Source organism: Mustela nigripes, chromosome 9 (genome assembly GCF_022355385.1).
Source record: "Mustela nigripes isolate SB6536 chromosome 9, MUSNIG.SB6536, whole genome shotgun sequence".
NCBI lineage: Eukaryota > Metazoa > Chordata > Mammalia > Carnivora > Mustelidae > Mustela > Mustela nigripes.
The window spans coordinates 33,255,090-33,281,690 of NC_081565.1; the positions used below are offsets into that span (position 1 = coordinate 33,255,090).

At 46.2% G+C, this 26,601-nt stretch overlaps 1 protein-coding gene across 2 annotated transcripts in view; it reads right to left on the reverse strand.

Moving 5' to 3' along the window:
* Window positions 1-5,239: 5,239 nt before the first annotated feature.
* LOC132024586 (stimulated by retinoic acid gene 6 protein-like) overlaps window positions 5,240-26,601 on the reverse strand; it is a 48,645-nt gene continuing 27,283 nt past the window's right edge. For both annotated transcript variants that reach the window (XM_059411250.1, XM_059411252.1), the window contains 10 exons: window positions 25,622-25,733; window positions 20,090-20,243; window positions 14,046-14,121; window positions 10,429-10,510; window positions 10,072-10,120; window positions 9,726-9,843; window positions 8,552-8,671; window positions 7,138-7,301; window positions 6,271-6,417; window positions 5,240-5,591 (listed from right to left, as the gene is read on the reverse strand). In XM_059411250.1, coding sequence (XP_059267233.1) covers window positions 5,443-5,591; window positions 6,271-6,417; window positions 7,138-7,301; window positions 8,552-8,671; window positions 9,726-9,843; window positions 10,072-10,120; window positions 10,429-10,510; window positions 14,046-14,121; window positions 20,090-20,243; window positions 25,622-25,733 — 1,171 coding nt within the window. In that variant the 3' untranslated portion in view covers window positions 5,240-5,442. The remainder of the gene's footprint in view (window positions 5,592-6,270; window positions 6,418-7,137; window positions 7,302-8,551; window positions 8,672-9,725; window positions 9,844-10,071; window positions 10,121-10,428; window positions 10,511-14,045; window positions 14,122-20,089; window positions 20,244-25,621; window positions 25,734-26,601) is intronic.

The following is a 26,601-nucleotide window of genomic DNA, read 5'->3' on the forward strand; positions in this document are numbered from 1 at the left end:
TAAATAGATGACAAGTGCTTATTCCCATTCTGTTCTAGCCTTCTAACTCTCTGGAAGGTAAAGAGAAATTCTTAATAAGGTCCAATTTATTCATTTTTCTCTTTATAGCTAGTGTAATTTATGTCCTAAGGAATCTTTGCCTGCCCTCCAGGTCATGAAAATATTTTCCTAGGGCACCTAGGTGGCTGAGTGGGTTAAAGCCTCTGGCTTTGGCTCTGGTCATGATCCCAGGGTCCTCGAGCCCCATATCAGAATCTCTGCTCAGTGGGGAGCCTGCTTCCCCACCCCCACCCCCTGCCTCTGCCTGCCTCTCTGCCTACTTGTGATCTCTGTCTGTCAAATAAATAAATAAAATCTTTCAAAAAAAGAAAAGAAAATATTCTCCTAAATTATCTTCTACAAATGTTACTGTTTTGAGTTGACACATTTAGATTTAAAACCCACCTGGAATTGATTTTGTTTATGATGGGGATTGGGGGTAGGAGTCAAGATTAATTTTGCTCCCATATAGATAACCAGTGACCGTGGACCATTTACTGAGAAGACTATCTTCTCTCCATTTATCATCTACAAGATGTTCATATGTATGGGTCTCAGCTGGACTCTGTCTGTTGCTCCTTCTGTCTGTCCTTGCACTATTATAGCTCACTGCCCAGATTATTGTTGCTTTATACTAAGGCTTACCATCTGGTAGTGTAAGCCCTCCAATTTGGATCTTCTTTAAGATTGTCTTGACTATTCTTGGTCACTTATATTTCTATGGAAATTTTGAAAGCGTACAGTTAATGTCCACCAGATATCTGCTGACATACTTTTACTGTGGCCCTATGAATCTATACATCAGTTTCAGGAGAAATGACATCTTAATGATACGTAGCAAAACAAGCAAACACACACACCAAAAACAAAAACAAAAACACCACCAAACCAACCAAAAAGTCCTAATAGAATTGATGAACTGGGAATAAATATTTGCAATTCATATTACAAAGGGGCTCACATCCCTCATAACTAAAGAGTTCCTAGAAACCGATAAGGAAAAGAACAGACACATTGTGGGAAATTTGGCAAAAGACATGAATCCACAGTTTATAGAAAGAGAAATATAAATAGCCTTAAATATGTGAAAATAGGCTCAGGCTTAGTCATAATATGACAAAATTGTGAAGTTTAAACGTTTGACAATACATTCTAAAGCTAAAGGGGGAAAATAGAAAAGTAATTCTTTCCTCCCCAGGATCTCCAGCCCACCAGGTCCAGCACCCTGTGGACCCACCTGATTGCGTGGGGGGCACCCATGGGGGGCACCCGTGGGGCTCCAGAGGTCTTGGGGAGCTCAGAGGTGGCAGGTGGGGGGATTACATAGAACTCACCTAAGCAGAACCATTGGTCCAGTGAGCAGCTGGGCACAGTGAGGCAGTCTCAGCTAGAGAAAGTAGAGCTTCCCCTCACAGCTCATTCTCCCCCCTTTTCCAGGAAAGCTGGGTCCTCAGGAACTTCTTCTCACTGTGTGCCATTCACTGTCTGAAGAAGACATGGGGAGAAGTTTCCAGAATGGGAGGCCTCTCTCCACAGGAGTAGGGTGGGTGAGGAATCTCCCGCAGGGCTGGCTTTGCCCCTTCCTTCAGCTGGAACCTTCTGGGAGGCAGCCAACCTTGGGGACAGGGATTGAGCTGGGAGTGGAGCCTCTCAGCCTCCCTGGAAGCTTAGACCACCAGCTCTGCTTCAGGAATCTGTTTCTTCCAATGCCAGAGATTGGGTTGGGCCAAACTGGAGATTTTCAAGTGTTCACTTTATAGCAACAAATTCTACGTCCAGTTGGAACCAAAACCAGTCCAAAACAATTGGAAGAAATGAGAATGGGAGCTCCAGCATGAAGACCAGTATGAAGGCTTCCCTTCCCAGGCCCATGGAGCCCTTTGAGCTCAGAGGAAACCAGTGGAAACCCTCATCTGGACAGTTTTGATCTTTTGGGTACTCAAATAACATGTATTGACACTCACAGCTTTCCCATCATTCCCCCAATTTTCCTTCCTTCTGTTCTTTCTCTTCCCCTCAGGAAGAGCTCCTGAAAACTTCAAAAGCTTTGTAGCAAAGACAACTCACCGGGCAGGTGGAGTGGAGCCCTGGAGGTCTGGAAGGAGAGGAGGAGGAGGTGGGGAGGGGGACCAGGCAGGGTGTGGTTTTATTTCTCATCTTTGAAAAATTCTAGTCTTGTCTACATTAACAGAAAGAAGCTGCTTTTTGGTCTATAAGCAGGTGGGGGGCACTTTGCAGGGCAGAAGGCCCTGGTCATGGGATACAGTGGTGGTAGCTGGGCTGTTCCAGAAGGGGTCTCTGAGCTGGGAGAATTAGCAGGAGTCCGGCTTCCATGCTGGTCCATCCACCTGGCACTTAGCTTCCTCCAAGCTCTTGGGGGCCGGTGGAGGTTCCTTTCTTCCCTAAATAAGCCAAACCTGTCCTCAGGAAGCCAGACCTGTGCTGCTCCTCCAGGATTCATCTCCAAGAGGAGGGCATCCTGCCTGCACCGGGGTGGGAGCTGCAGGGGAATCCCACGGGCTGGATGCACAAATGGCTGCCTAGGCTTGGGTGCAGATGGCCGGCACCAGGGACCTGTAGCTGTGCCTCTGTGACTTCCTCAAGCATCACTGCCAGTCAGTCAGTCAGGAGTCTCATCTGGGTATCTAGCTGACATATGTCCCAGATGTCCCAGACATGACATATGTCCCAGATACCTTCTAAGAGTTTGGGGAATGGGTGGATTCTTTGTGGATCCTTCCTGAATGGAAGTCAGAAGCTTCAAACAGAGAAAGCAAGGTGTTCCCACATTATGCTCTGGTCACTCCCTCCCCCGTCAGCCAGAGATGGCGCCTCAGCAGCCGCTTTCTGAATGGAAGAAGGAAGACAGCTGTGCAGGACAATGTCCTGAGGGTCATCTTGGAGAGACAAAGCCTTCGGTGTGGCTGCAGGCCCAGCATGGGTGGCAGAAATCCCGGCGGGCTTGGGCAAGCAGGAGCCACTCAGCCAGGCTCCCAAGACCCCTATCCCTCTTCATCCACAGCTTGGATGGAGCTGGGGGTCAGGACTCACACTGACAGCCCAGAGGACAGGACTCTGGTCAGTGACGGGGCCAGGCTGAGGGAAAGGCAGCTTAGGCACAGCCTCTGCCTGGAGATGGGAGTGGCTTCTCCTCTGTAGGCCTTTGAGAGAATCACTGCCCCTTTCTGGGGCTCTGTCTCCTCATCTGGAAGGTGGAAGGTGATGATCCCGTGGTGCAGGCCCCACAGGACCTGGTAGTGATAAGGTTGAAGGGATGAGAGGAATGTGCTGAGGTGTGAGGGGGGAGCAATGATGATAGTAATATGACCCTGAGTCCTTGGAGACCCTGGGAGTTCTCCTCACACTCTTCCGATGAGGAAACAGGCCCAGGAGGCCAGGGCTCAGGCCCGAGGCCAAATATTAGGTGAGTATGGAGCCGGGACTGCTCCAGAATCAGAGCACTCTAGAAGACAGAGTAGCACTGGTAGTCATGGACATAGGTCAGTTGTCCACAGTATGAGGGAATCTTGGAAGAAATGGGATGAGGGGACAATGGTCTCACTGACCTTGTCCTTGACTTAGCAGGAGGGGATCTCCGAGTCTGCCACTGTGGATGATCCCCCAGAAAGCCCACAAGAGGCAGCAGCAGAAAGTGAGGACGCCTGTGGGGAACGGGGCCCAGGGTCAGCGGAGAGGGGCCTCCTAAACAGAGGTCTCCACACCAAGGGGGTGGAGCCTTCCCCCTCCAGCTCCACCTCCCGTCACCACAGTGTCGGAAACCCCCCATTAGCAGTGACTGGGACCCAGGACCACATACCCAGGGATTGCCAGAAGCAGGCCTTGAGAGGGGACTAGTAGGGGTCTGGTGTTCTTAGAGGGCGACAGGAAGAGAACTGAGGGGGCTCCCCATGGGAACCCTGAGGTGGAGGCTGAGGCGTTTTCAGGGGACAGTCTCTGGGGGCACCTGAGAGCCAGAGCTCATCCCCACTCCCGCCCTGATGTTCCCCTTCCTTGGCACATTTCTCACTGACCTTGCAATGCAGGATTATCTGGAAGCCAGACAACCTGCGGGCAGGACAGCAGGGCCAGGATCACAGGGTTTGGGAGGAGAAAGCTGCCTACTGAGTCCTGAGGTCAGAGTACCCGACAGGCCTCTCTCGTGCTGGGGTTTCATGCTCCTCTTAGGGAGGACTAAATGGAGGCACCATGTAAACCTCATGTCATGGTTCTTGGAGCTGCCCCACAGCAAAGCTGCCCAAGTGGGACTCAGCCTCTCCTTCAGGAGATGCCCACATTGGGGGGAGAGATGTGGGGTTCCTCCAAGTCAGGAGACACATAAGTGGCCCGGCAGTCACTTCCTGCCTGAGACCTTCGCCTCCCTGTCTGTCATCAGAGTGGGTTGTGCTGGCTCCTCCCTGAGCTTCAACTCTCACCTCCCCCCTTCTCTGGGGCCCAGAGCCTGGCCAAGGTCCCTGTCTTGTTATCTGTGCATGCCCTGCCCCCTGGAGGGCCCCGGCAGTAGTGCATCCTGAGAAGGGGTGGGGAAGGGAGGCCAGTTATGGGCTAGGGGCCCTCTTTCTGATGGACCCTGGCTGTCTGCCTCCCGGGGGAACCAGATCAACCTCCAGAAAAGGAATGAGGTGATTATCTCTCGAAAACTCACTGCAGGGGGAGTATTGCGGGGGTTTGGTGGGGGGGGGCGGGAATCAGAGCCCCCACTCCTGCCCCAGGCAGGACACTCCCTGGGAGTTTTATAACAGAGAAGTGGGAGACCCATCCATCTGGTGGGTGGGGTAAGTCCCACTTCCTGAGGGGGAGCTATTTACACCCGTCTCTGAGGATAGGTAGGATCTGGATGGAATTGGAGGGTTTCCAAGTGTACAGAGACCCGGAACCGGCCTCCTGCCTCTCTCCTGACCCCCAGAATGCCCCTACGCACCCCCTGCTTAGGCCCTGTCTGCATCTCTCCCACCACCACAAGGCCTGGAAAGGGGGAAGCAATGAGGATCCTGTTGGATTAAGGCCACACTTTCTTCTAGAGAAAAACGGTTTTAAACAGTTAAGTTCTCCTGGTGTAGACATTTTACCACTTTCTTCACAAAGATCTATCCTGTCTTCCAACTGAGTGCTTGTCCGTACAGAAATCCCCAGCGCTACCTCCTAACCATGGATAGTGGAAATCATTATTGAGAAAAGACTGTTCAACAGAAATTCTCTTTAGTTCTTGATCTTTTTACCAAGGGACTGGATTATTAGACCTGAGACTTCGTGGTTCAGCCCACGTGCTGTCCCATGACAGTGACTGCATCCCCTCACACTGCGGGGGACAGCAGCTGGGAGCCTGGGCCCCGTCTCAGGGGCAGTTGTGCTGGAATGGCCTTGCAACAACATCGGAGGTTACTGTCAGCTCTCTGAGCACGTCAGCAGGATCTGGGTAAAGTCCCGGGAGCCGTGACCTGGTCTTGCCTTTCTGAGCATGACGAGTCTGGGGTTGTTGACCAGGGTCTGCAGCAGGAACCACCTTGTCCTAGACCTGGCTGAGATCCGGGGACCTAGGAGTGAACCAGAGCAGACAGACTTGGGGGACGGGGCAGCTTGTCTCTGTTCTCAGAAGCTCTAGGAGAAGCTGGCTGGTAGGTGTGGGGTGCAGGAGAAGGAGCTGGACGGGGACTTCTGGGGACATGAGGGCGGCTGGAGGGATGTGAGACTCTGCCAGAGCCGGATGTCTGCAGTTGGGAACAGTGATGAACATAGTCCAGACCAGTGCTCACGAGACGTGGCTAAGTGGTGGGCTTCCCAGCAGAAGGCAGAGTAATAAGGGTGGGAGGGGTGGGGTAGACAGTCTTGACCCTCAGGGGAGCAGAAAATAGTAGCCAGAAGAGCTTGGTGTAACCAAACCGAGCCCCATCTTGGACGGTGTCTGGCATGAAGCTTGGGATATGGGTGGGGTCTCAAACAAAGGGACTGGAGGACACAGACAGCAGAACTAGGGCTCCTTCCTGGGACTATGGGAGGAGCCCACTTAGAAGGACAAGGACACCAGGCCTCCAGGGTCCCCAGGCCAGGCTGGCTGTGTGCTAAGCCTCCTGGTCTCCTCAGTAAAAGGCTCCCCAAGGCACAGAGTATGGAGGAAGGGGGAAGCTGGGCCATGTCATCGGGGCTCCCAGAGAAGCCTTAGGGTCCTCATTGCCTGTTGTCCAACCCCAGCATAGGTTCAAAGAGCAGGCTTACCTGTCGACTGATTTAGGCACCAGTATTTGATGGCCCGCTGCAGCTTCCTCTCCCTGTGCCCTGTGATCAGGATGTTACAGAAGCTGACGAGCACAGGGTTGGTATGATAATGATCCACATAGAGCATGCCGATCCAGGCACTGAACCCTGAAACGCACACGGCTTGTCAGGCTGGGCAGCACGCCCTCTGTCCTGTCCCGGGACACACGAGCCTGTGCCACGCTGTTCCTCAACAGTGCTGTTTTCACTGAGAATCTAGAAAATCAGGCACAAAGAGCTGGAAGGGCTCTCGGGTTATCGTCCTAATCCTTCCCTTTTGCAGAGACCCAAGTCGAAAGCGGGAGGAACACCGTGGCTTGTATGGAGAGGCTGCCAGGCATACAAGCAATGGGGGAGTGAATGAATGGACACAGGTCAGAAAGAAAACCAAGACGATTTTTGCTCTACAGAAATGGCTTGATTTGGGAGTCTTTTCAAGAGGACAGACCATTTTCTTAACTATGTTTCCAGCTAATGACACTGTTAATTTTATGATGTATTCTTCCTCAAAATGTTCGAGTAAATTAGTTACCTTCTAACTGTTCAGATGGAGTTCTAGTACTTCCTACTGCTCTCCATGATACCAGGAAGGTCTGTCAAATATGCAGCTGTTTCACTAGCCTGAATTCTCTTCTATTAGACTGAATGCTGTTTTTCTGCTCAGCGTTAGAGCCTCCATGAAAGCTGAGCTCTGGGCAGGAGGAGGGTGTGAAGTCCAGGCCTCCGGGACCCGACCGGCCAGCGGCTTCCAGAAAGCTGCAAGAGCAGCACCCCCGTGGCCCCCCGCCTCCGATCTCAATGCATAGCCACCAGGGATCAGCCACTCACCCATGTCCGCCCCCTCATAGCCATTCTGCATGATGGTCCTGTCGATGCGTGCGATCAGCCACGTGCCCAGGATGCAACTGATGAGCAGCCTGGAGAGACAAGCGCCCAGGCCCAGCAGTACGTTGTAGAAGAACAGAAAGTAGTTGAAGTTGTGGAATGCTTTCCTGCAAACAGAAGCAGGCAGAGGGGCAGCAGGCTTTGAGCAGGAGGAGGTGGCTGTGCATGCTGGCTCAGGGCCCCAGGCCTGGGGTCAAACCCTGCAGCTCCCGTCTCCTAGCCGTGTGACGTGATGGTCCCGGCCACACGGCACTGGTCTGGGGATGAGCTCAGATACAGTGCAGGTTGTCAATGGTGGCTGTGATGTTTCATGGGATCCTTGGGTTTTAAGGTTTCCTGTACCACAAGAAATCTCATGTGGCCACAGCTGGCTTTGTGGTTACAGCAGAGGTTGTGGCTTTCCCACTGTCCATTGTCATAATGACCTGCTCCCCTCCCCCTTCCCCTGCTGGAACTGTTCCAAGTCCTCCAGGGGAAACTTCCTAGATGACCACCGGATTGGGTGGTTTCCTGTTGCCTGTGGGTGGGATAAGGCCCCAACTCGGGCATCCTAGATGTCTGGGCCATCTCTAGGAGGGGTCTTCCTGGGGTTATCACTCTGTACCCGCCGTCTGCCCCTCACCATCCAAGGCCACTGCATGGTTGCCATATTGAATTCTCACTGTTCTCTCAACACGTCTTGCCCTTTCGTGGCCAGCTGCCTCCATCTGGACCACGAGGGCTGCTGGCCACGCACTCTCCTCAGCGTTACCCACCGGAATCCCACCAGCCTACTGCATTCAGCTCAAACGTCCCACTTGCCATTGAATGAACCCTTTCTGTCTCTCTTTGTCCATTACCTGCCTTGCTCTCGTGAGGCTGTTACCAACCACCCCCCACCCCGGAGTTGTTGCCATGTGTCTGTGTCTGCTGGCCCCTGTGGATGGAGAGCTTCTGCAAGCAGGTCATGGAGGGATACCTCTGTATCCTTAGTGCTGGCTTTGTTTCCTCCCTGAGTGAAGGGCTTTGAATGAGTGAACTACGAAGGATCACCTCGGACCAGGCACTATTGTTCTAAGTGCATAATGGAACACAGTTCATGCTCCAAATGCCTCTCTGAGGTGCGCAATTATTTGTAAAATGAGGAAACTACCATTCGTGGGTGTTCTGGAAGGCCACATACAGTGCCATCACCCATAAGGGGTGGAGCCAGGATTTGGACTCAGGCAGTTGGGTCCCAGAGGCTGCTCCCGAGCCACTGCCCCTCGCCCTCTCAGGGAGAGCGCTGTCCGCCCAGGAACCTGCAAAGGGCGAAGAGGAAGGAACGAGAGGCTGCTGAAGTCCAAGCCTCCGATCCCCATCCCTTCTTTTACCCCACCTGTTGTTGAGGGCCAAGGGCTTCTGCCTGTCAGCTGCACTCATCTTCGGCTGCAGGAAGAAGGTGGTGGCGATCCACACCTGCAGGACCATGAGACCCAGGACGATGGCTATGGTGAGGCTGAAACACAGGGTGAGACAGTCCTGAGGTGGCCTTGTCCAAGCCCCACTCCGGTGCCCGGTGACAGAGAGGACAGGGACCGGCCAACCTGCTTGGACAAAAGGAGCCCCGGCTCTGTGCTTTATGCCTCCAGAGCCTTCTCACACCCACTGTCTGATGAGAAAACAGGCTCACGAAGGGCGGACGGCTTTCTCAAAGCCGCAAGGTCAGGTCTTGTGACCATGGACTTCCAGACTGGAAGTTCAGGATTTAATGACATGCGACCCCTAAGCTGCGTGTTTAACAGCATGGAGATCAAAAAAAAGGATGGGGTTTTTTGAGAGTTCATGAAGGCCCCGAGAGTGGACAAGCAGGCTCTGCCCAGCCTCCCACGCGGCTCTAGGGGAGAACGGAACCAAAGAGCTCAGAGCAGGAGTTTCCAGAGAGGGCCACGTCCTGCGTTTGCTTCCCAGAGCAGCCGTGTGGGGCGCTTAAATGGGGCCTTGGCTTCAGGTGGCTAGCTCCCAACCCTGTCTCTTCCCCTCCTTGGACATACTGGTGAGGCCTCTGTGCCTCTGCTTCCTTGTGTGAAAAATGGGCCTTAATATGAGACTCAACATTCCAAGGGTTCTTAAGACAAAAGATGCACAGTGAATTCTCAGTAATGTCAACCTTCACTTTTACCTTCCACAGGGGTAAACTGAGGCTCAGAGAAGCAGTTCACCCAGGGTCACACAGCTGATTGAGAACCTAAGTTCAGGTTTTCTCCTCTCTCCTTCCACTATACTGACCTGACTCTCATGTCACCTCCCTGAACCTCAATCTTCCCAGCTATGAAATGGACACATGTGTCTCCCCCACAGACACAACTGTGAGCACCCCCACTGACCAGCGAGAATGCAAACATTCTGTGAACCAGAAGGTTCCCATGGTGATGAGTTGCTATTTTGGCCCATCCTTGGGTCAGAGCTGAGAACGTGCGTCCAGGAATTAGTGAGATCCCAACAGGGAGGGGGCAATTTAAATAGATGCTCCAAGGCCCAGAGTATAGACAGAGAGCTGGCCCAGCACTTACGTCCCAATGCCCAGTCCTTGGAGCATCTCCAGGCCCTGGTTGTGGACGACAGGCAACACCAGGCTGTACATGATCAGCATGCCACAGAGGCCCTGCACCACATGGATGATGAGGTAGCCTGGGGGCCAAGGGAACACACGGTCACCCGAGGCCCTTCGTGACCCGGTCATACCTGGCCCTCCCTGAAGTGCCCCCTCCAGCATCCTTCCACCGAAGGTCCTGGCATTGTTGCTTGCACTGTGTCTTCTGCCTGGGACGACCTCTCTTCTCTCTACCCACAGCCAGGACTCTGCAGGCGCCTGGGGAGTGGGTGTTGAACTACAACAGGTCACGTGAAGACACTTACCCCACAGCATGTAGGCTATTTGCCAGCCAGAGTACCTTGCAATGGCCACCTGGGATTTAAAAAGAAAAAGGGTCTCAGAGGGGAGAAAAAACTGCTCGCCTCCAACACATGGGTCAAGCATCCCCGCCTCATCTGAGGTTCACCGATCCACACACCAAGACAGGTGTCGTGACTGTCATCATTTTACAGAAGAGGAGACCAAGGGCCAGATGGCTCACCCAGCAGCAGAAGTGAGGCCCATGGCCTCCCCGTCCGGGCTCTTCCTCCCAGAGGCTGCTGCCCCCGTCCCAGCCGCAGGACACCAGGATTCGGCCAACCCCTCGGTCTCAGAGCAGAGAGAGGCCTCAGAGAACTCACCACACTCTCCGCCGAGGAAGGATTATGGAACTTCAAAGGGAGAAAGTGTTTCTTTCCTGCCCACAACCGCTTCATGTGCTTTCTAGAGAAAAAAGTGGGAAATCAGGAACGTTCATGGCCATGGCTGTTTATGCGCTTCGAGCTCAAGAGATGTAGACAGAAAAGCCAGTGGAGGGAGATGGTGGCCGGCTCGGCTTCCCCGTGTTGACCACAGCTCCTGGGACGTTCTCGTCAGACTTAAAGATACTTTCAAAATACTTTTTAAATTGAGATATAGTTGACATGTAACATTATATTAGGTTCAAGCGTACAACATAATGATTTAAGTATATATTGCAAAATGGTCACCGTGATGAGTCTAGTTAACATCCATCATCTTGCATAGTTGTAAGATTTTTTTCTTGTGATGAGAGTTTTTAAGATCTATACTCCCCAGCTTGTAAATCGGCAGCAGAGCACTATTACCTAGAGCCGCCAGGCTGTGTATTACATCCCCATGATATTTATTCTAAAACTGGAAGCTTATACCTTCTGAGTCCCTTCACCCATCCCCCAACCCCACCTCTGACAACTTCACATCTGTCCTTTGCATCTGTGAGCTTGGATTTTTGTTTTGTTTTAGATTCCACATATAAGTGAGATCATATAATATTTACCCTTTCCTGTCTGACTGACTTCACTAAGCGTAACACCTTTTAAGGTCTATCCACGTTCTGCAAATGGCAAGATTTCATTCGTTTTTATGTCTGAATGGTATTCCACTATATGTGTGTGTGTGTGTGTGTGTGTGTGTGTGTGTGTGTGTCGCATCTTCTTTGCCCCTTCCATCCATCAGCGGACACCTAGGTTATTTTCATATCTTGAATATTGTAAATAATGTGGCAATAAACATGGGGGTGCAAATATGTGTCCAAAATACGGTGTTTGTTTTCTTCCCATAAATACCCAGGAATGAAGTTGTTGGATCATCTGATCAGAAGTTCTATTTTCACTTTTTTGAGGGACTTCCATGCTGTTTTCCACAGTGGCTGCACAATTTGCATCCCCATCAACAGTACACGAAGGCTTCATTTTCACCACATCCTTGTGCATACTGGCTACTTCTTGTGGTTTGGGGATTAAACTAGCCATTTGAACCGATGTGAGGTGATGCCTCACTGTGGTCTTAACACAGTTATGTGTTTCCCTGATGATTTAAAAATCTTCATATAGTTTGTAAAAATAATGTGTAGTTACCTAGTCTTCATGGTGACTAAATGTGGAAGTTGAGACTCTCTGTGTGCGGCTTTTATTTTTTTCAATTTGCTCTGTTTTCTTATTTGTTCTGTGATGAATATGTACTACTTATGTAATAATATTTCAAAATAGGTAATAATGGGAACCCATATTTAATGATAGGTCCACCTTATAACGACATAAAGGAAACTGAAAAAGGAACCACAGCCTCTCATGCTCCCAGCACCCCTGCAAACTGCTCTCAGCCTGGCCCTTTGAGTAAAGATTAGGTTGGTAATGGTTATGTTCATGGTGCATTCTCATCTGTGTCCTGCCTTTTTCCTAACATCCTATCTCCAGCATTTTCCAGGATGTTTTGCAATTTTATGTCCACTAAATTGGGAAGACTCAGTATGAAATAAAGAATGTAAACATGTCATTAATAGTTTGCATACTTGGGGCATCTGGGTGGCTCAGTTGTTAAGCATCTGGCTTTAGTTCAGGTCATGATCCCAGGGTCCTGGGATCGAGCCCCACATTAGCTCCCAGCTTCTCCCTTTCCCTCTGCCCATGCTTGTGTTCCCTCTCTCGCTGAATCTCTCTGTCAAATAAATCAATAAAATCTTGAAAAAAAAGTTTGTGTATTTATTACACGACAAAAAGATGGTTTGGGGTTCTGTTAGGTTCCATAAAATATATTAAATTATTTTCATCTCTTTTTTTAACTTTTTAAGGTTAAAAGTTAGTGTCTATTAGAAAATTCAAAATTGCATCTGTGAGCTTCATTGTCTCAGCTTGGCAGCCTGGAGTAGAGCACGCCACCAGGAATACAAAAACAGATATACTTGCACGAGGCACAGACAATTTCTGGAAGGATACAGAAAAAGAATAATGCTTAGCTCTGGGGCAACAAACTGGGATCTGAATGGGAGAAGGATTTTACATTAAATATTTTTATATCTTTTTTAAAAAAAGAGATTAGACTAATTCCAAGAGAAATAAAAATACGAGCACAGTGCTAGTACTATCTGGTTGTAGCGTTTTCTTATCCGCTATTTCCTTTGCCCCATGGTCCTGTAAAGCAGACAGGATGGGGGTCATCAGTCCTCATGGAATGGGAGGGAGGGGCCAGCCTGGACAAGAATAAGGCCTCCCACCCCTGTGCCCTCTACCCATGTCAGCACAAACAGCTCTAAAAGGTGGTTGTGACTGGTTGTGGTCCAATGTCTCAGTGATCATCTCCCAGGCACCCTGCAGGCCATATCCCTGCATCGGGGAGGGGGGAGGCAGGGGAGAGTGGCAGTGTCTAGTCCACCCACAGGATCCGGGGACAAGAAAGCAGAGGGAGCAAGCTAGGGCTGGGATGGAGAGCTGGGGCCTCTTTGTACCAGGAGAGTACTTACTTGCCTGCCATCTGCAAGAGACCCACACTTTGGGCAGCCAGATGGGGAGACTGTAAAGGCAGGATGCTCTGGGGAAGGGGAGGCAATAAGCGATGGCCCTGAGCCTCCTGTGACTGCATGTGACTTAGAGATTAAGGTCGGGGGAGGGAAGAACTGAGAGACAGAGAGATACTGAGAGTCAGACAGAGAGAGAGGAGAGAAGACGGATACCTAAAATTCAACCACTGTCTGCAGTGAAATGCTCACTACATATTCAAGGCCATCCCCTCCTCCTGCTCTGCTCTTCTAAAGACTCGTGCACCCGGTGTCCTTGACCTGATCTGCTTTGGTACTCCCTGAGCCATATGCAGCTTCTAGGAAGCCACTGTGGTTAGTCCTGGGGAGCAGGGCAAGTCTGAGCCCCAACAGAGATGCTGAGCATACCAGACGTGATAAGGCATCTCAGGGCAGAAGACATGGCCAGCTGCTAATGGCAAGGCTGAGTTCTTTTGTCTTTTATCTCAGCCTTCTCAGCTGTGAGAACAGAGACAGAAGTGCCTCTCAGGTTGTGGTGAAAATCAAAAGAATTCATTTTTTTAAAAAGATTTATTTATTTATTTATTTGAGGGAGAGAGAGAGAGAGAGATCATGTATGCATGTCAGGGGAGGAGCAAAGGGAGACGGAGAAGGAGGGAAGCAGACTCCCCCACTGCTGGGGCTCGATCCCAGAACCCTGAGATCATGACCTGGGCTGAAACCAAGAGATGGCTGCTTGATCAGCTGAGCCACCCAGGTGCCCCTGAAAATCAAAATATTCTAAGCACAATGTCAAGCTTATAGCAGAAACTCAGATCAATAGATTTTTTTGATTTGGGGCTTTCTGTTTTACAACCAATAAATGTGGCTATTCCTAGATGGCATATACATTCCTGGTTCCAATTCGGGCACTGCAGTCACTACTCGGGAATTTCTAGAAAGTTCGAGCTGAAGACACACCAGTGACTCCCACAGCCCTCTTACCGGTAACAGGCCAATATGTGGAACAGATAGCTCACGCACGTGAGGGAGGCGGGCAAGATGGTCACCAGCCAGACTCCTGAAACAGAAGACGTCATGGGAGAGGCCTGAGAAGATGAGCCAGAAACATTATTTTCAAAATACAGCTGTTCACATCAGAAAGGGCTGGGTGATACGTTTTACTTCCTTTAACACATTTCTTGTGTACAGAAAGTTTTGCTTCTATTTCTTCTATTTCTGTCTCATTTCAGACACACACACACACGCCCTTGCTATGCTTTACTTCTCGCACAAGCCTTCTCCTTTGATATTAAGATTTTTCATCTACAGTGTGTAATGGGAAGAGAAAATGAAGGAGTGCACACATCCCAGTCACCTCCAGCCCTTGTAGAATGACTCGTAGTTGACTTCTCTTTGCCACCCCCGGTCAAAAGCAATCCTGAGCAAGGGTAATTGGAGTCAAGAGGTCTTGACTGACATCTTTCGTCCCTCTTTCGGCAAGTTTTTAATATGTTGTATGTAATCTGCTTTCACGTGATCCTGTGTGCTTGGGAGCAAGGGGGCGGGGGGGGGGGACAGGGAAGGGGAATTGAGAAGCTTCCAGACAAGCCGTTTATCAGTCGGGCCAAAAACCATTTTAAAAACATCCAACACCTCTTCATAATGAAAAAGACTTCAAAGAGTAGAAATAGAAGAGAACTTCCTCAAGCTGATATAGAGTATTTGCAAACAAAACAAAACAAGCAAACAAAAAACAACCCACAGCTAACACCATGCTTAACAGCAAAGGACTGATTGGTTTTCCCCCTAAGTTCAGGTATAAGAGAATCAATGTCCACTCTTGCCAATTTCATACTGGAGGGTCTAGCCAGGGAAATTGGGCAAAAAAAAAAAATGCAGCCAGTCTGCAAAGGAAAAAATAAAACTACCTCTGTTCACCAGTGACATGTTCTTATATTTTAAAAATTCTATGGAATGAACAAACAAAAAAGATTAAACTCATTAATAAACAAGTTCAGCAAGCTTGTAGGACACAAAACAAATATATAAAAACCAACTGTATTTCTAGGCACTGGCAATGAACAAAATGAAAATATGTTTGCATTAGTATCAAAAAGAATAAAACACTTAAGAATAAACAGAAGAAGTATGCAACCTGTACCCTGGAAACTACAAAAGACTATTGAAAGAAATTAAAGAAGATTTTGATCCATGGAAAGACATGCCGTGTTCCTATACAGGAGGTTCTCTGCTAACATGGCAACACTCCCTGAACCGATCTAAAGACTCAATCTAATCCTCAAAATTCCAATGCCAATTTTGCATAAATCGACAAGCTAATCTTAAAATTCATATGAAAATGAAGAGACCTAGAATAGGCAATATAATCTTGAAAAGGAATAAGAAAATTTCAGGACTCCCATTTCTTGATTTTAAACTTACTACAAAGCTACAGTAATGAGGACAGTGTGGTACTGCCATGAGGATAAATAGATCAGTGTGATAACCTGAGAATCCAGAAGTAAATCCTCACCATCAGCACACTTTCAACACGGATAAAAAAGACAATTCAATGGGGGAAAGAATATGTTTTTCCACAAACGGCACCGGGGTAACTGATATTCACATGGAAACCAACAAACAAAGTGAGAACCTTACCTCACAGCGTATACAAAAATTAACTTAAAAGGGGATGATAGGTTTAAATGTAAAAGCTAAAATTGTACAAGTCTCTAAAGGAAATAGGAGAATAAATCTTTGTGACCTCAAGTTAGGCAATGTTTTCTTAGATGCACACATGTGATGAAAGAAAAATGACTATGCTGAACTCCATCAAAATTAAAACCATCTGTGTTTCAAAGGACACTGTCAAAAAAGAGAAAAAGCAACCCACAGACTGAGAGAAAAATTCTTGCAAATTGTATCTCTTTTAAGGGATTTATGTGTAACATAAAAGAATTCTTACAGCTCAGTGATAATTTAGAAATAGGCAAAGAATCTCCATGGAGATAAACAGAAGATGTACAAATGGCCAACCTCCTCCAGTCCCACCCCAGTCAACATCCTTAGACATCAGAGAAATCAAAACCACAATAAGATGCCATTTCACACTTCCTAGATTGCTCTTATTAAAAAACAAAAAACATATCAACATGTGTTGGTGAAGATAGAGAGAAACTGGATCCCTGATACATCGCTGGTGGTAATATACAGTGAGGCAGGTGCTTCTGAAAATAGACTGGCAATTCCTTGAAAGGTTAAACATAGTTACCATAGGATCCAGAATTCCACTCCTAGGTATATATCCAAGACATATGAAAATCTTGGAGATGAATGTTCACAGAAATATTGCTCATAATAGCCATAAAGTTGAAACAACCCAGATTTTCATCAACCAATGATTGGATCAACACAATGTGATATATTCATACAACAGAATAAACTCAGGCAATAAAAAATAATGAAGTTTGGTTGCATGCCATGACATAGATGAACTTTGTAAACATTTGCTACGTGAGAGAGGCCAGTCAAAAAAGACCATTGTAGGGGCTCCTGGGTGGCTCAGTGGGTTAAAGCCTCTGCCTTCGGCTCAGGTCATGATCTCAGGGTCCTGGGATCGAGCCCCATGTCGGGCTCTCTGCTCAGTGGGAAGCCTGCTTCCTCCTCTCTCTCTCTGCCTGCCTCTCTGCCTACTTGTGATCTCTGTCTGTCAAATAAATAAATAAAATAAAATTTTAAAAGACCGTTGTATTCTGGGATTCCATTTATATAAGAAGTCCAGAAGAGCCAAATCCACAGAGCCAGAAAACAGTGGTAACTTAGGACTGGGAATGTTGAGGGGAAATGAGAAGAGATTGCAAATGATTATGATTTCTTTTTAAGGTGATGAAAACGTTCCACATTTGATTGTGGTGATTGGTCACACAACAGTGATGGCTGAGAATATACTAAAACCACTAAACTGTACTTTAAGTGGATGGATTGTGAGGTGTGTGAGTTATATCTTTGGAAAGATCTATAAAGAACTCCTCAAACTCAACACACACAAAACAGATAATCATGTCAAAAAATGGGCAGAAAACATGAGAAGACCCTTATCCAAGGAAGACATACAAATGGCTAACAGACACCTAAGAAAAAATGTTCATCATCATTAACCATCAGTTAATGATGCAATTTGCAATGTGTTGCAAAACCACATTGAGATACCACCTTACACCAGTTAGAATGGCCAAAATTAACTAGACAGTAAACAATAAGTGTTGGAGAGGATGTGGAGAAAGGGGAACTCTCTTACACTGGTTGGTGGGAATGCAAGTTGGTGCAGCCACTTTGGAGAACAGTGTGGAGATTCCTCAAGAAATTAAAAATAGAGCTTCCCTATGACCCTGCAATTGCACTCCTGGGTATTTACCCCAAAGATACAAATGTAGTGAAAAGAAGGGCCATCTGTACCCCAATGTTCATAGCAAAAATGGCCACAGTTGCCAGACTGTGGAAAGAACCAAGATGCCCTTCAACAGACAAATGGATAAAGAAGATGTGGTCTTCTTTATATACAATGGAGTATTATGCCTCCATCAGAAAGGATGAATACCCAACTTTTGTATCAACATGGCCGGGACTGGGAGAGATTATGCTGAGTGAAATAAGTCAAGCAGAGAGAGCCAACTGTCATATGGTTTCACTCACTTGTGGAGCAGAAGGAGTATCACGGAGGACATGGGGAAATCGGAGAGGGAGGCAAACCATGAGGGACTGTGGACTCTGAGAAACAAACTGAGGGTTTTAGAGCGGAGGGGGTTGGGAGGTTGGATGAGCATGGTGGTGGGTATTATGGAGGGCAAGTTCTGCATGGAGCACTGGGTGTGGTGCATAAACAATGAATTTTGGAACACTGAAAAGAAATAAAATAAAATAAAATGAAAAAAAAAAAAGAAGGAAAAAGAAAGCTGATTTCCATTTCTTCCAAGTTTTAAATATTTTTCTGTCCCAGCATCACCAGGATTAGGCAAGGGCTATATCCCAAACCTCAACCATCACAAAGGATGCAGGTAAACCCCCATAAATCTCACCCCCAGGGGCACAGAGAGCCTTGAAGGAAAGGATGGGAGGCGTCTGGCCATGAGCAGAGCGAGTGCAGACTTACTCCAGCCAGCAGCGAGAGTATGGCTGACGGCACACTATTCATTTAATGTTTATCATCCCAAAGATGAATGTTTATCTTCAAAGATGAAACCTAAAAGTCTCTCTCGGCCAGGGGACAGCGGTGTTAAAGCCGAAAAAGATCAAGATGGAGTGAAAATTTTATGTTTTGACTCTCAAAGTATCTAAACATGAGAGAAATACGTGGAAGAGGAGGTAAAACACAAGTGAATATGGTGATATATGTACTCCGGGTTCACCCAGAGTGAGTAACCGCGGTTGGCATTACAAACTTTCCCAGAGGAGGGGGGGAAATGTAAACTTTCAAAACTATGACTTAAAATCAGTATGACTGAACTTAATGATTAGACCAGGCTTGCTGAGCTTGGTACTCAAGACTCCTCAGCCTGAGCATGACACTACATTAAAGATGAGTGGGAATGTTCAAGGGCAACAGTGAAGTATGTTGGTTTGGAAGGGGTGGTACCCCACTGCTCCCGTGAAAGTAACTTTCCATGCCACGTGTATGAAAGAGAATTTCCCTCAAATAATTCACAGGAGATCTGTTTCCTTCTGGATGCCGTACTCTACCAGATTATGTGTCTTAAGTAAAAATATCATTTGCAACACCTGTTTCACAACTTTAGGAACATTTGGTAATTTATGACCATTAAATGTCGATGCTACTGAGGTTTTTGGAAACCACTTCCCACCCTGTTCCAAGCCCCTATTTAAAGATGAGGAAGCTGGGGCGCCTGGGTGGCTCAGTGGGTTAAGCCTCTGCCTTCGGCTCAGGTCATGATCCCAGAGTCCTGGGATCGAGCCCCGCATTGGGCTCTCTGCTTAGCAGGGAGCCTACTTCTTCCTCTCTCTCTCTCTTTCTGCCTGCCTCTTTGCCTACTTGTGATCTCTGTCTGTCAAATAAATAAATAAAATCTTTAAAGATGAGGAAGCTGAAGACAAGAGAATGTCGTTTTCAAAGACAGCTGGTATCTTAAGGTGAAGTGACTGCTATGGACAGACTCATATGTCAAGACCCTAACCCCAGCATGATGGCAGGTCGAGTTGTGGCTTTGGGGATTAGTGTCATTATAAGAAGAGAAAGGAGAGAGCTGGCTTCCTCTCCCTACTCTCCAGCACTGAGGATACAAAATCAGGAAGCAGGCTCTCATCAGACACCAGACCTGCTGGCACCTTGAACTCCTCAGGCTCCAGAACTGGGGAATGAGTAAGTGTTTGTTGTTTCTACTACCCAGTCTACAGCAATTTGTCACAGCAGTCCGCACAAACCAGAAACTACATATGAACAGCAGAAATAAAATTTCCATATAACCCTAACGAAAAGCCATGACTTGTGTTTTATTTTTTCCAAAGTGAAAAAGAGATGATGATTTAATTGTTCCCACTGGCATCAAAACAAAATGGGCTATTTAAAATGAGAAAACTTGTGCTCGTTTCGGCAGCACATATACTAAAATGAGAAAACTCTATGGGGCACCTGGGTGGCTCAGTGGGTTAAGCCTCTGCCTTTGGCTCAGGCAGCTCTCTGCTCAGCAGGGAGCCTGCTTCCCTCCCCTCTCTGCCTGGCTCTCTGCCTTCTTGTGATCTCTGTCCACCAAATAAATAAATAAAATCTTGAAAATGAGAAAATTCTCAGGGCATGTTTAATTCAGCCCCAAACAGATTTTAACAGAATGGCCCGGATCCCAACCCCACTGGCCTTCCAGTCACCCAGGGAGGCATAGACCAGTCGTAACCCACTTGTCTCCCAAACCAGGCACCTCATGCAGATAATAGCAATGCTACAACTATAATTATCCCAGGGGTGCACCTGCTGCGAGTTCCAAGTCCTTCTCCCAGTTTCCCACACTTTCCCAACAAAGGAGGTGTGGTGGTTTTACCTTCGGAGACGCTCATCAGCTCTTTCACTTGCAGACTGACTGGGGTCAGGGTCCCCGTCTGGTTCACGGAGGCGATGTAGCTCTCCAGCTCCCCCTCAAACACATCCAGCTCATCTCTCACGTACACGAACATGCAGAACTCAATGACAATGAACTGGTACAAACAGCAAACATTTCAATGTCACACCCAAGTCCAGCCTAGTAAGTGAATAACATATAGCCCTCTCTTTGGTTTTGAGGTCAAAACAAGCTCAAAACTCATCTGAAATAGATTCTGGACAGTGGCTATCCAACATGAGCAGGACTGTGACTTCTTTGAGGACTTCTTTGGAGTCAGCCCAAACTATTTTCACCTGATAGCACACAAGACTAGGTCCCACAAGGGCTCAAGGAACTCTTCAAACATTGATTACATCCAAGTGAAATGAATGCCTACCTGTAACTAAGGAGTGACCTTGGGGACAATTCCATCTGTATCTCTCACCACTCACTGTCCTTCTGGTGTCTTGGTGGTAACCATGTTAGAGAAGCTGCTGGTTCCTATACGTGCTCACTCCCATCATCTTGTCATCATGGTTCCATGGCTCCATGCCTACCATCATACCAAAGCTTCTAGAGTTCCTACTACCATTTTACTTCATCAACCAGATTTTATTTGTCTTTGAATGTGCTGCTCCAAATGTTACCATCTTCAGGCAGTGTCTCAATCTAGGATAATTCACTCAGCTTTCAGAGCACTTTCACCTTTTTTCTCTCTTTACATGGCAAGTACTTCAGACCACATCATATCCCCTTCTCTTAGACCATGGGCCTACTCCTAGGCCAAGACTTATGAATCCGCTGTCTTCTCTCTTCCATGACCCCAGGGCTTGATCCCAGGACCCTGAGATCATGACCTGAGCCAAAGGCAGAGGCTTTAATCCACTGAGCCACCCAGGTGCCCCATAGAGTTTTCTCGTTTTAAATAGCCTTCCATCTTAGCATGGTGCTTGGCATTCAGTAGATAGCCACCAAAGACTTAAGGAATACAGTAACTTCAAGTTAGTTATTCACATTGAGAACTCCAGTTGTCCATTAAAATCCATTCTCCCCTTTGGGCACAAAGCTGGACTACCTTTCCCAGCCTCCCTTGAGTTAGATGTGGCCACCATGACATGGTTCTTGCCCCGGAAGAGGAATGGAAGGAATGTGTGCCAGTCCACACAGGTCTTTGAAAACCTTCCACATGCATTTCTCCATGAACCTCCCCCTTCTGCTGACTGGATGCAGATGGTGAGGGTTCTTGGAGATAATGAGGAACATGACAGAAGAATCTGGGTTATGGAGTAACATGCAGAGGACCGCTGCCCTCCAGACCTGAACCCCACCCACTCAGCATTGTTACATGGGCAAAAATATATATAGTGTTAAGTCACTGAAATTCAGAGGTTTATGTGGTACTTCAGCATTATCTAATACATTCATTTAAAATTCAATCACAGGATTAATATATATATAGGTATCAACCAGAAGACAATTTGGTCTTGCCATTTCTATCTCTCCAGGTTGACCCCACTTTTGACTCAGACATTTTACCTCAGGTAACTATGACCACATGAAATGTTTTGACCCTGTGCTTAATAAAATATTAAAATCCAAAATTATGCCAACATTTAAATTTTTTGGTTGTTGAGAAAGCAAACTTAAATAATACACCTAAGCTGAAACATGATTATCACCCATACCCCATAGTTAACACTAGGGTTCACTCCTGGTGTCGCACATTCTATGGATTTCAACAAACTTTTGATGACATGTATCTACCATAATAGTATCATACAAAGTATTTCCACTGCCTCAAAAGTCTTTTGTGTTCTGCCTATTCATCCCTCCCTCTTCCCAACACGTGGAACCCACTGGTCTTTTACTGTCTCCATAATTTTGCCTTCCAAAATTCATACATTGTGTGTATGAATCATACATTGTGTGACATTTTCAAATTGGCATCTTTCACTTACTAATAAGCATCTAATAAGTTTCTTCCATGACTTTTCATGACTTGATAAGTCATTTCACTTTATTGCTGAATTGAATCCCATTGTCTGGATATTCCAAAAACTATTTATCCATTCACCTACTGAAAGGTTCTTGGTCACTTTCATATTTTAGCAATCATGTATCAGGCTGCTATAAACATCCATGTGTAGGGTTTTGTGTGGACATTAAGTTTTTAGTGCATGTGGGTAAATACCAAGGAAGTGATTGCTGGATCACATGGTAAGAGTTCGTGTAGTTTATCAGAACTCACCAAAATATCTTGCAAAGTGGCCATACCATTTTTATTTCCACCAGTAATGAATGAGATTCCTGTTGCTCCACACCCTTATCTGTATTTGATGTTGTCAGTATCTTGAATTTTTGCCATTCTAATAGGTGTGTAGTGGTATCTCATTGTTGTTTCAATTTGCATTTTCCTGAGGACATATCCTGTAGAGCATGTTTTCAAACACTTATTTGCCATCTGTCTATCTTCTCTGGGAGGTGACTATTAAGGTTTTGGTCCATTTTCTATCATGGTTATTTATTTTCTTCTTATTGAATTTTAAGTACTCTCTATATATTTTGAATAACAGACTTTCTCAGATGTGTCTTTTGCAAATATTTTCTCCCAATGTGGCTTGTCTTTTTGCTTTCTGGACAAGGTCTTTTGCAGAGTAAAAATGTTTTTATTTTAGTGAAGCCCACCTTATCAGCCTTCCATGGACTGTGTCTTTGGTGTCATATCTAAAAAATCATCACCATTTCAATGTAGAGAACAAACTGATGGTTACCAGAGGGGAGATGGGTGGAAGGATGGGCGAAATAGTGAAGGGGAATAGGAGTGCACTTGTTGTGATGAGCACTGGGTGATATATAGAATAGTTGAATCACTATACAGTATATCTGAAATAATATGTTAACTATACTGGAATTAAAATAAAAATACAGGGTGCCTGGGTGGCTCAGTGGGTTAAAGCCTCTGCCTTCGGCTCAGGTCATGATCTCAGGGTCCTGGGATCGAGGCCCGCATCGGGCTCTCTGCTCAGCAGGGAACCTGCTTCCTCCTCTCTCTCTGCCTGCCTCTCTGCCTACTTGTGATCTGTCTGTCAAATAAATAAATAAAAATCTTTAAAATAAAAATACATACATACATAAATACATAAATTCACACTTATTCAGTCCCTCAAATAAACGCTTGATAATGCCAAAAATAATAACAATAATAAATTTCATTTCATTTAAAAAATTAAAAGTCATCATCAAACCCAAGGTCAACTAGATTTTCTCCTATTTTACCTTCTAGGAGTTCCATAGTTTTGCATTTGACGTTTAGGTCTGTGATCCATTTTAAGTTAATATTTATGAAGGTCTGTGTCTAGATTTTTTTTTTTTTGCATGCAGATGTCCAGTTTTTCCAGCATCATTTATTAAAAAGAAAATCTTTGGGGGCACCTGGGTGGCTCAGTGGGTTAAAGCCTCTGCCTTCAGCTCAGGTCATGATCCCAGGATCCTGGGATCGAGCCCCACATCGGGCTGTCTGCTCTGCAGGGAGCCTGCTTCCTCGTCTCTCTCTCTCTCTGCCTGCCTCTCTGCCTACTTGTGATCTGTCTGTCAAATAAATAAATAAAATCTTCAATAGAAAAAAGAAAACCTTTGCCCCATTGTATTGCCTTCGCCCTTTTGTCCAAAATAAGCTGACTAAATTTATGTTGGTCTATTTCTTAGCTCTCTATTCTGTCCACTGATTCGTTTGTCTATTCTTTTGCCAACACTGCAGTGTCATGATTAGCGCGGCTTTGCAATAAGTCTTGAAATTGAATAGTGTCAGTCCTTCAGCTTTCTTCTTCTCCTTTAAAATTGTGTTGACTATTATGAGTCTTTTGCCTCTCCCTGAAAACCTCAGAACCACTTTGTCAATGTACACAACCTAACTCCCTGGGATTCTGATTGAGATTGCAACTGAATTCCAGTATAGATCAATCCTGATATATATAGACCAATTTGAGAAGTACTGATACCTTGACAATATTAAGTCTTTCCAAACATGAATATAGAATATATCTCCATGTATTTATTTGATTCCTTTCAACATAGGTTTGTAGTTTTCCTCATATAGATCTTGTACATATTTTTATTAGATTTACATGTAAGTATTTCTCTTAGGGGGATGCTAATGTAAATGATATTGTATTTTTTTAAAAGATTTTATTTATTTATTTGACAGAGATCACAAGTGGGCAGAGAGGCAGGTGGCGGGTAGGGGGAGCAGGCTCCCTGCTGAGCAGAGAGCCCTATGTGGGGCTCGATCCCAGGACCCTGAGATCACAACCTGAGCCAAAGGCAGAGGCTTAACCCACTGAGCCACCCAGGCACCCTGATACTGTATTTTTAATTTCAAATTCCCCTTGTCCAATGCTGATATATAAAAGAGCAAATGACTTTTGTATGTTAACCTTGTACCCTGCAACCTTGCTATAACTACTTACTAGTTCCAGAATTGGGCTCTTTTTTTTTTTTTTTTTAAGACTTTAAGTAATCTCTGCATCCAGTGTGGGGCTCAAACTTAAAACCCCAAGATCAAATGTCACCTGCTCTACTGACTGAGCCGGGCAGGTGCTCCTTTAGGAGTTTTTTTGTTTGATTCTTTTAGATTTTCTACAAACAAAATCATGTCATCTGTGAACAAAGATATTTTAACTTCTTCCTTCCCAATCAGTATAGCTTTTATTTCCTTTTCTTGTCTTATTACTTAGCTAGGATTTCCTAAGTTAATGTTGGGCAGTGAGGGGGAACAGTCTTGCCTTCTTCCTGATCTTGGTGGGAAGGCTTCTAACTTCTCACCATGAGGTACGATGTTAGCTGTAGGTTTGTTGATATTCTTTATCATATTGCAAAAGATCCCCTCTATGACTAGGTGGCTGAAAAATTTTCTCATGAACTGGTATTGGATTTTGTTAAATGCTTTTTCTGCATCCATTAATATGATCATGTGGTTTTTCTTCTTTCAGTTACTGATATGATTGATTACATTAATTTTGCTATTGTACCTTTTCATATCTGAGGTAAATCCCACTTTGTTGTGGTGTATAGTTCTTTCCAGACATTGCTAGATTTTATTTGCTCCATTCCATTGTGGTTCTCCTACCCACCTGTCTGTCTCCAATTTTAGGGGCAATGGTTTGCACCATGACTTCTCTTTCCTCATGCATTTAAGAAGAACTATTGATTTTTCAGTTTGTTCAGGTTTTTACTTGTTGTTAGGATAGAGTGGCATCTTGCAGACTCTTTACACAGAATTGATCACCAGAAGCCTCCATAAATTATTCAATTATATTTATTAGTAATATTGGCCATGTGGGTGAAAGTATCCTTGGAGTAAAAATGGTAGGGGTCAAAATATTGTTCTTCTTTGATTTACAGAGATTCAGTTTTGACCTAGCTTTTAAAGAATATCCCCTGCCCTAACCCCACCCCATTTATGAAACAGAAAAGGATTTGTTCAGATCTACTTACAAGGTACAGGCATATGAAAGCCAACACAGTGGTTCCAATCATTCTGCTTGGGAACTGAAAGCAGGGATCCCACTCATAGATTCTGGTTTGGAACCAGGACTTTTTAGTCTCCCTGTGAATGAATAACAAGGAAAGAGAGGCTGTGGTTGATAGCAAATGCCCGATCCTTCTGAAAATAAACTTATTGCCGCTGCTTCATCTTGGAATGCAGGGAAGAGAAAAAACACTGACAGATCCCAGTTTTCATTCTCCCCTCATTCTTAAGAACAAAGACTGTTTTACTCAATACAGCAATTCAGCAGACTAAAGGGCTATGGCTTCTGACTCTTACAGCTAAGACTGGAAGACCAAGCAAGGGCTGATCTGATGTGACCACAGTGTGGCATGGCATTTTGGGGAAGGTGCTGAGTTAGAATTGACACAGCTGGGAGGGACCCCACTGCCTTTCCTTCTTTTCTCCTGCCTGGCGTCTGAAATGCAGACATGGTGGCTGGTCCAAGCTGGAGCCCGACCAGCATCTACCTTGGACGTGGACAGCCTTCATGATGACAATCACTAAGAATGGCAGCCAAAAGACAGGTGATCAGCAAACTTCCATGGTGGGCAGTGTGGGGTCAGTATGAACTGCCTGCCTGCAGAATTCTTTTACATGAAGAAGAAAGAAATCTCCCTCTTGTGTGTCCCACTGTTGTTTTCCATTTTCTGCTACACGTGAGCAAATGTAGTTCTAACCAAAGTATGAGCCTTGCCATTGTATGACCTTGGACTAGCCACATCCCTTCTCCGGGGCACATCCCCTTGTATATGGTGGCTGTGGCAGGGATAGGTCACTGAAGACCAGGTGCTTTTGCTTGGCCATGAGCTATGTCTTCTTATATTAGTAGGAGCACAGCAGGCTTTCTCTGGGAACCTGCTCCCTCCCATCAGTCCTAGTGGTTAAGTGAGCCTGAACAACATCCTAGTTCCAATGGTGAATGTGT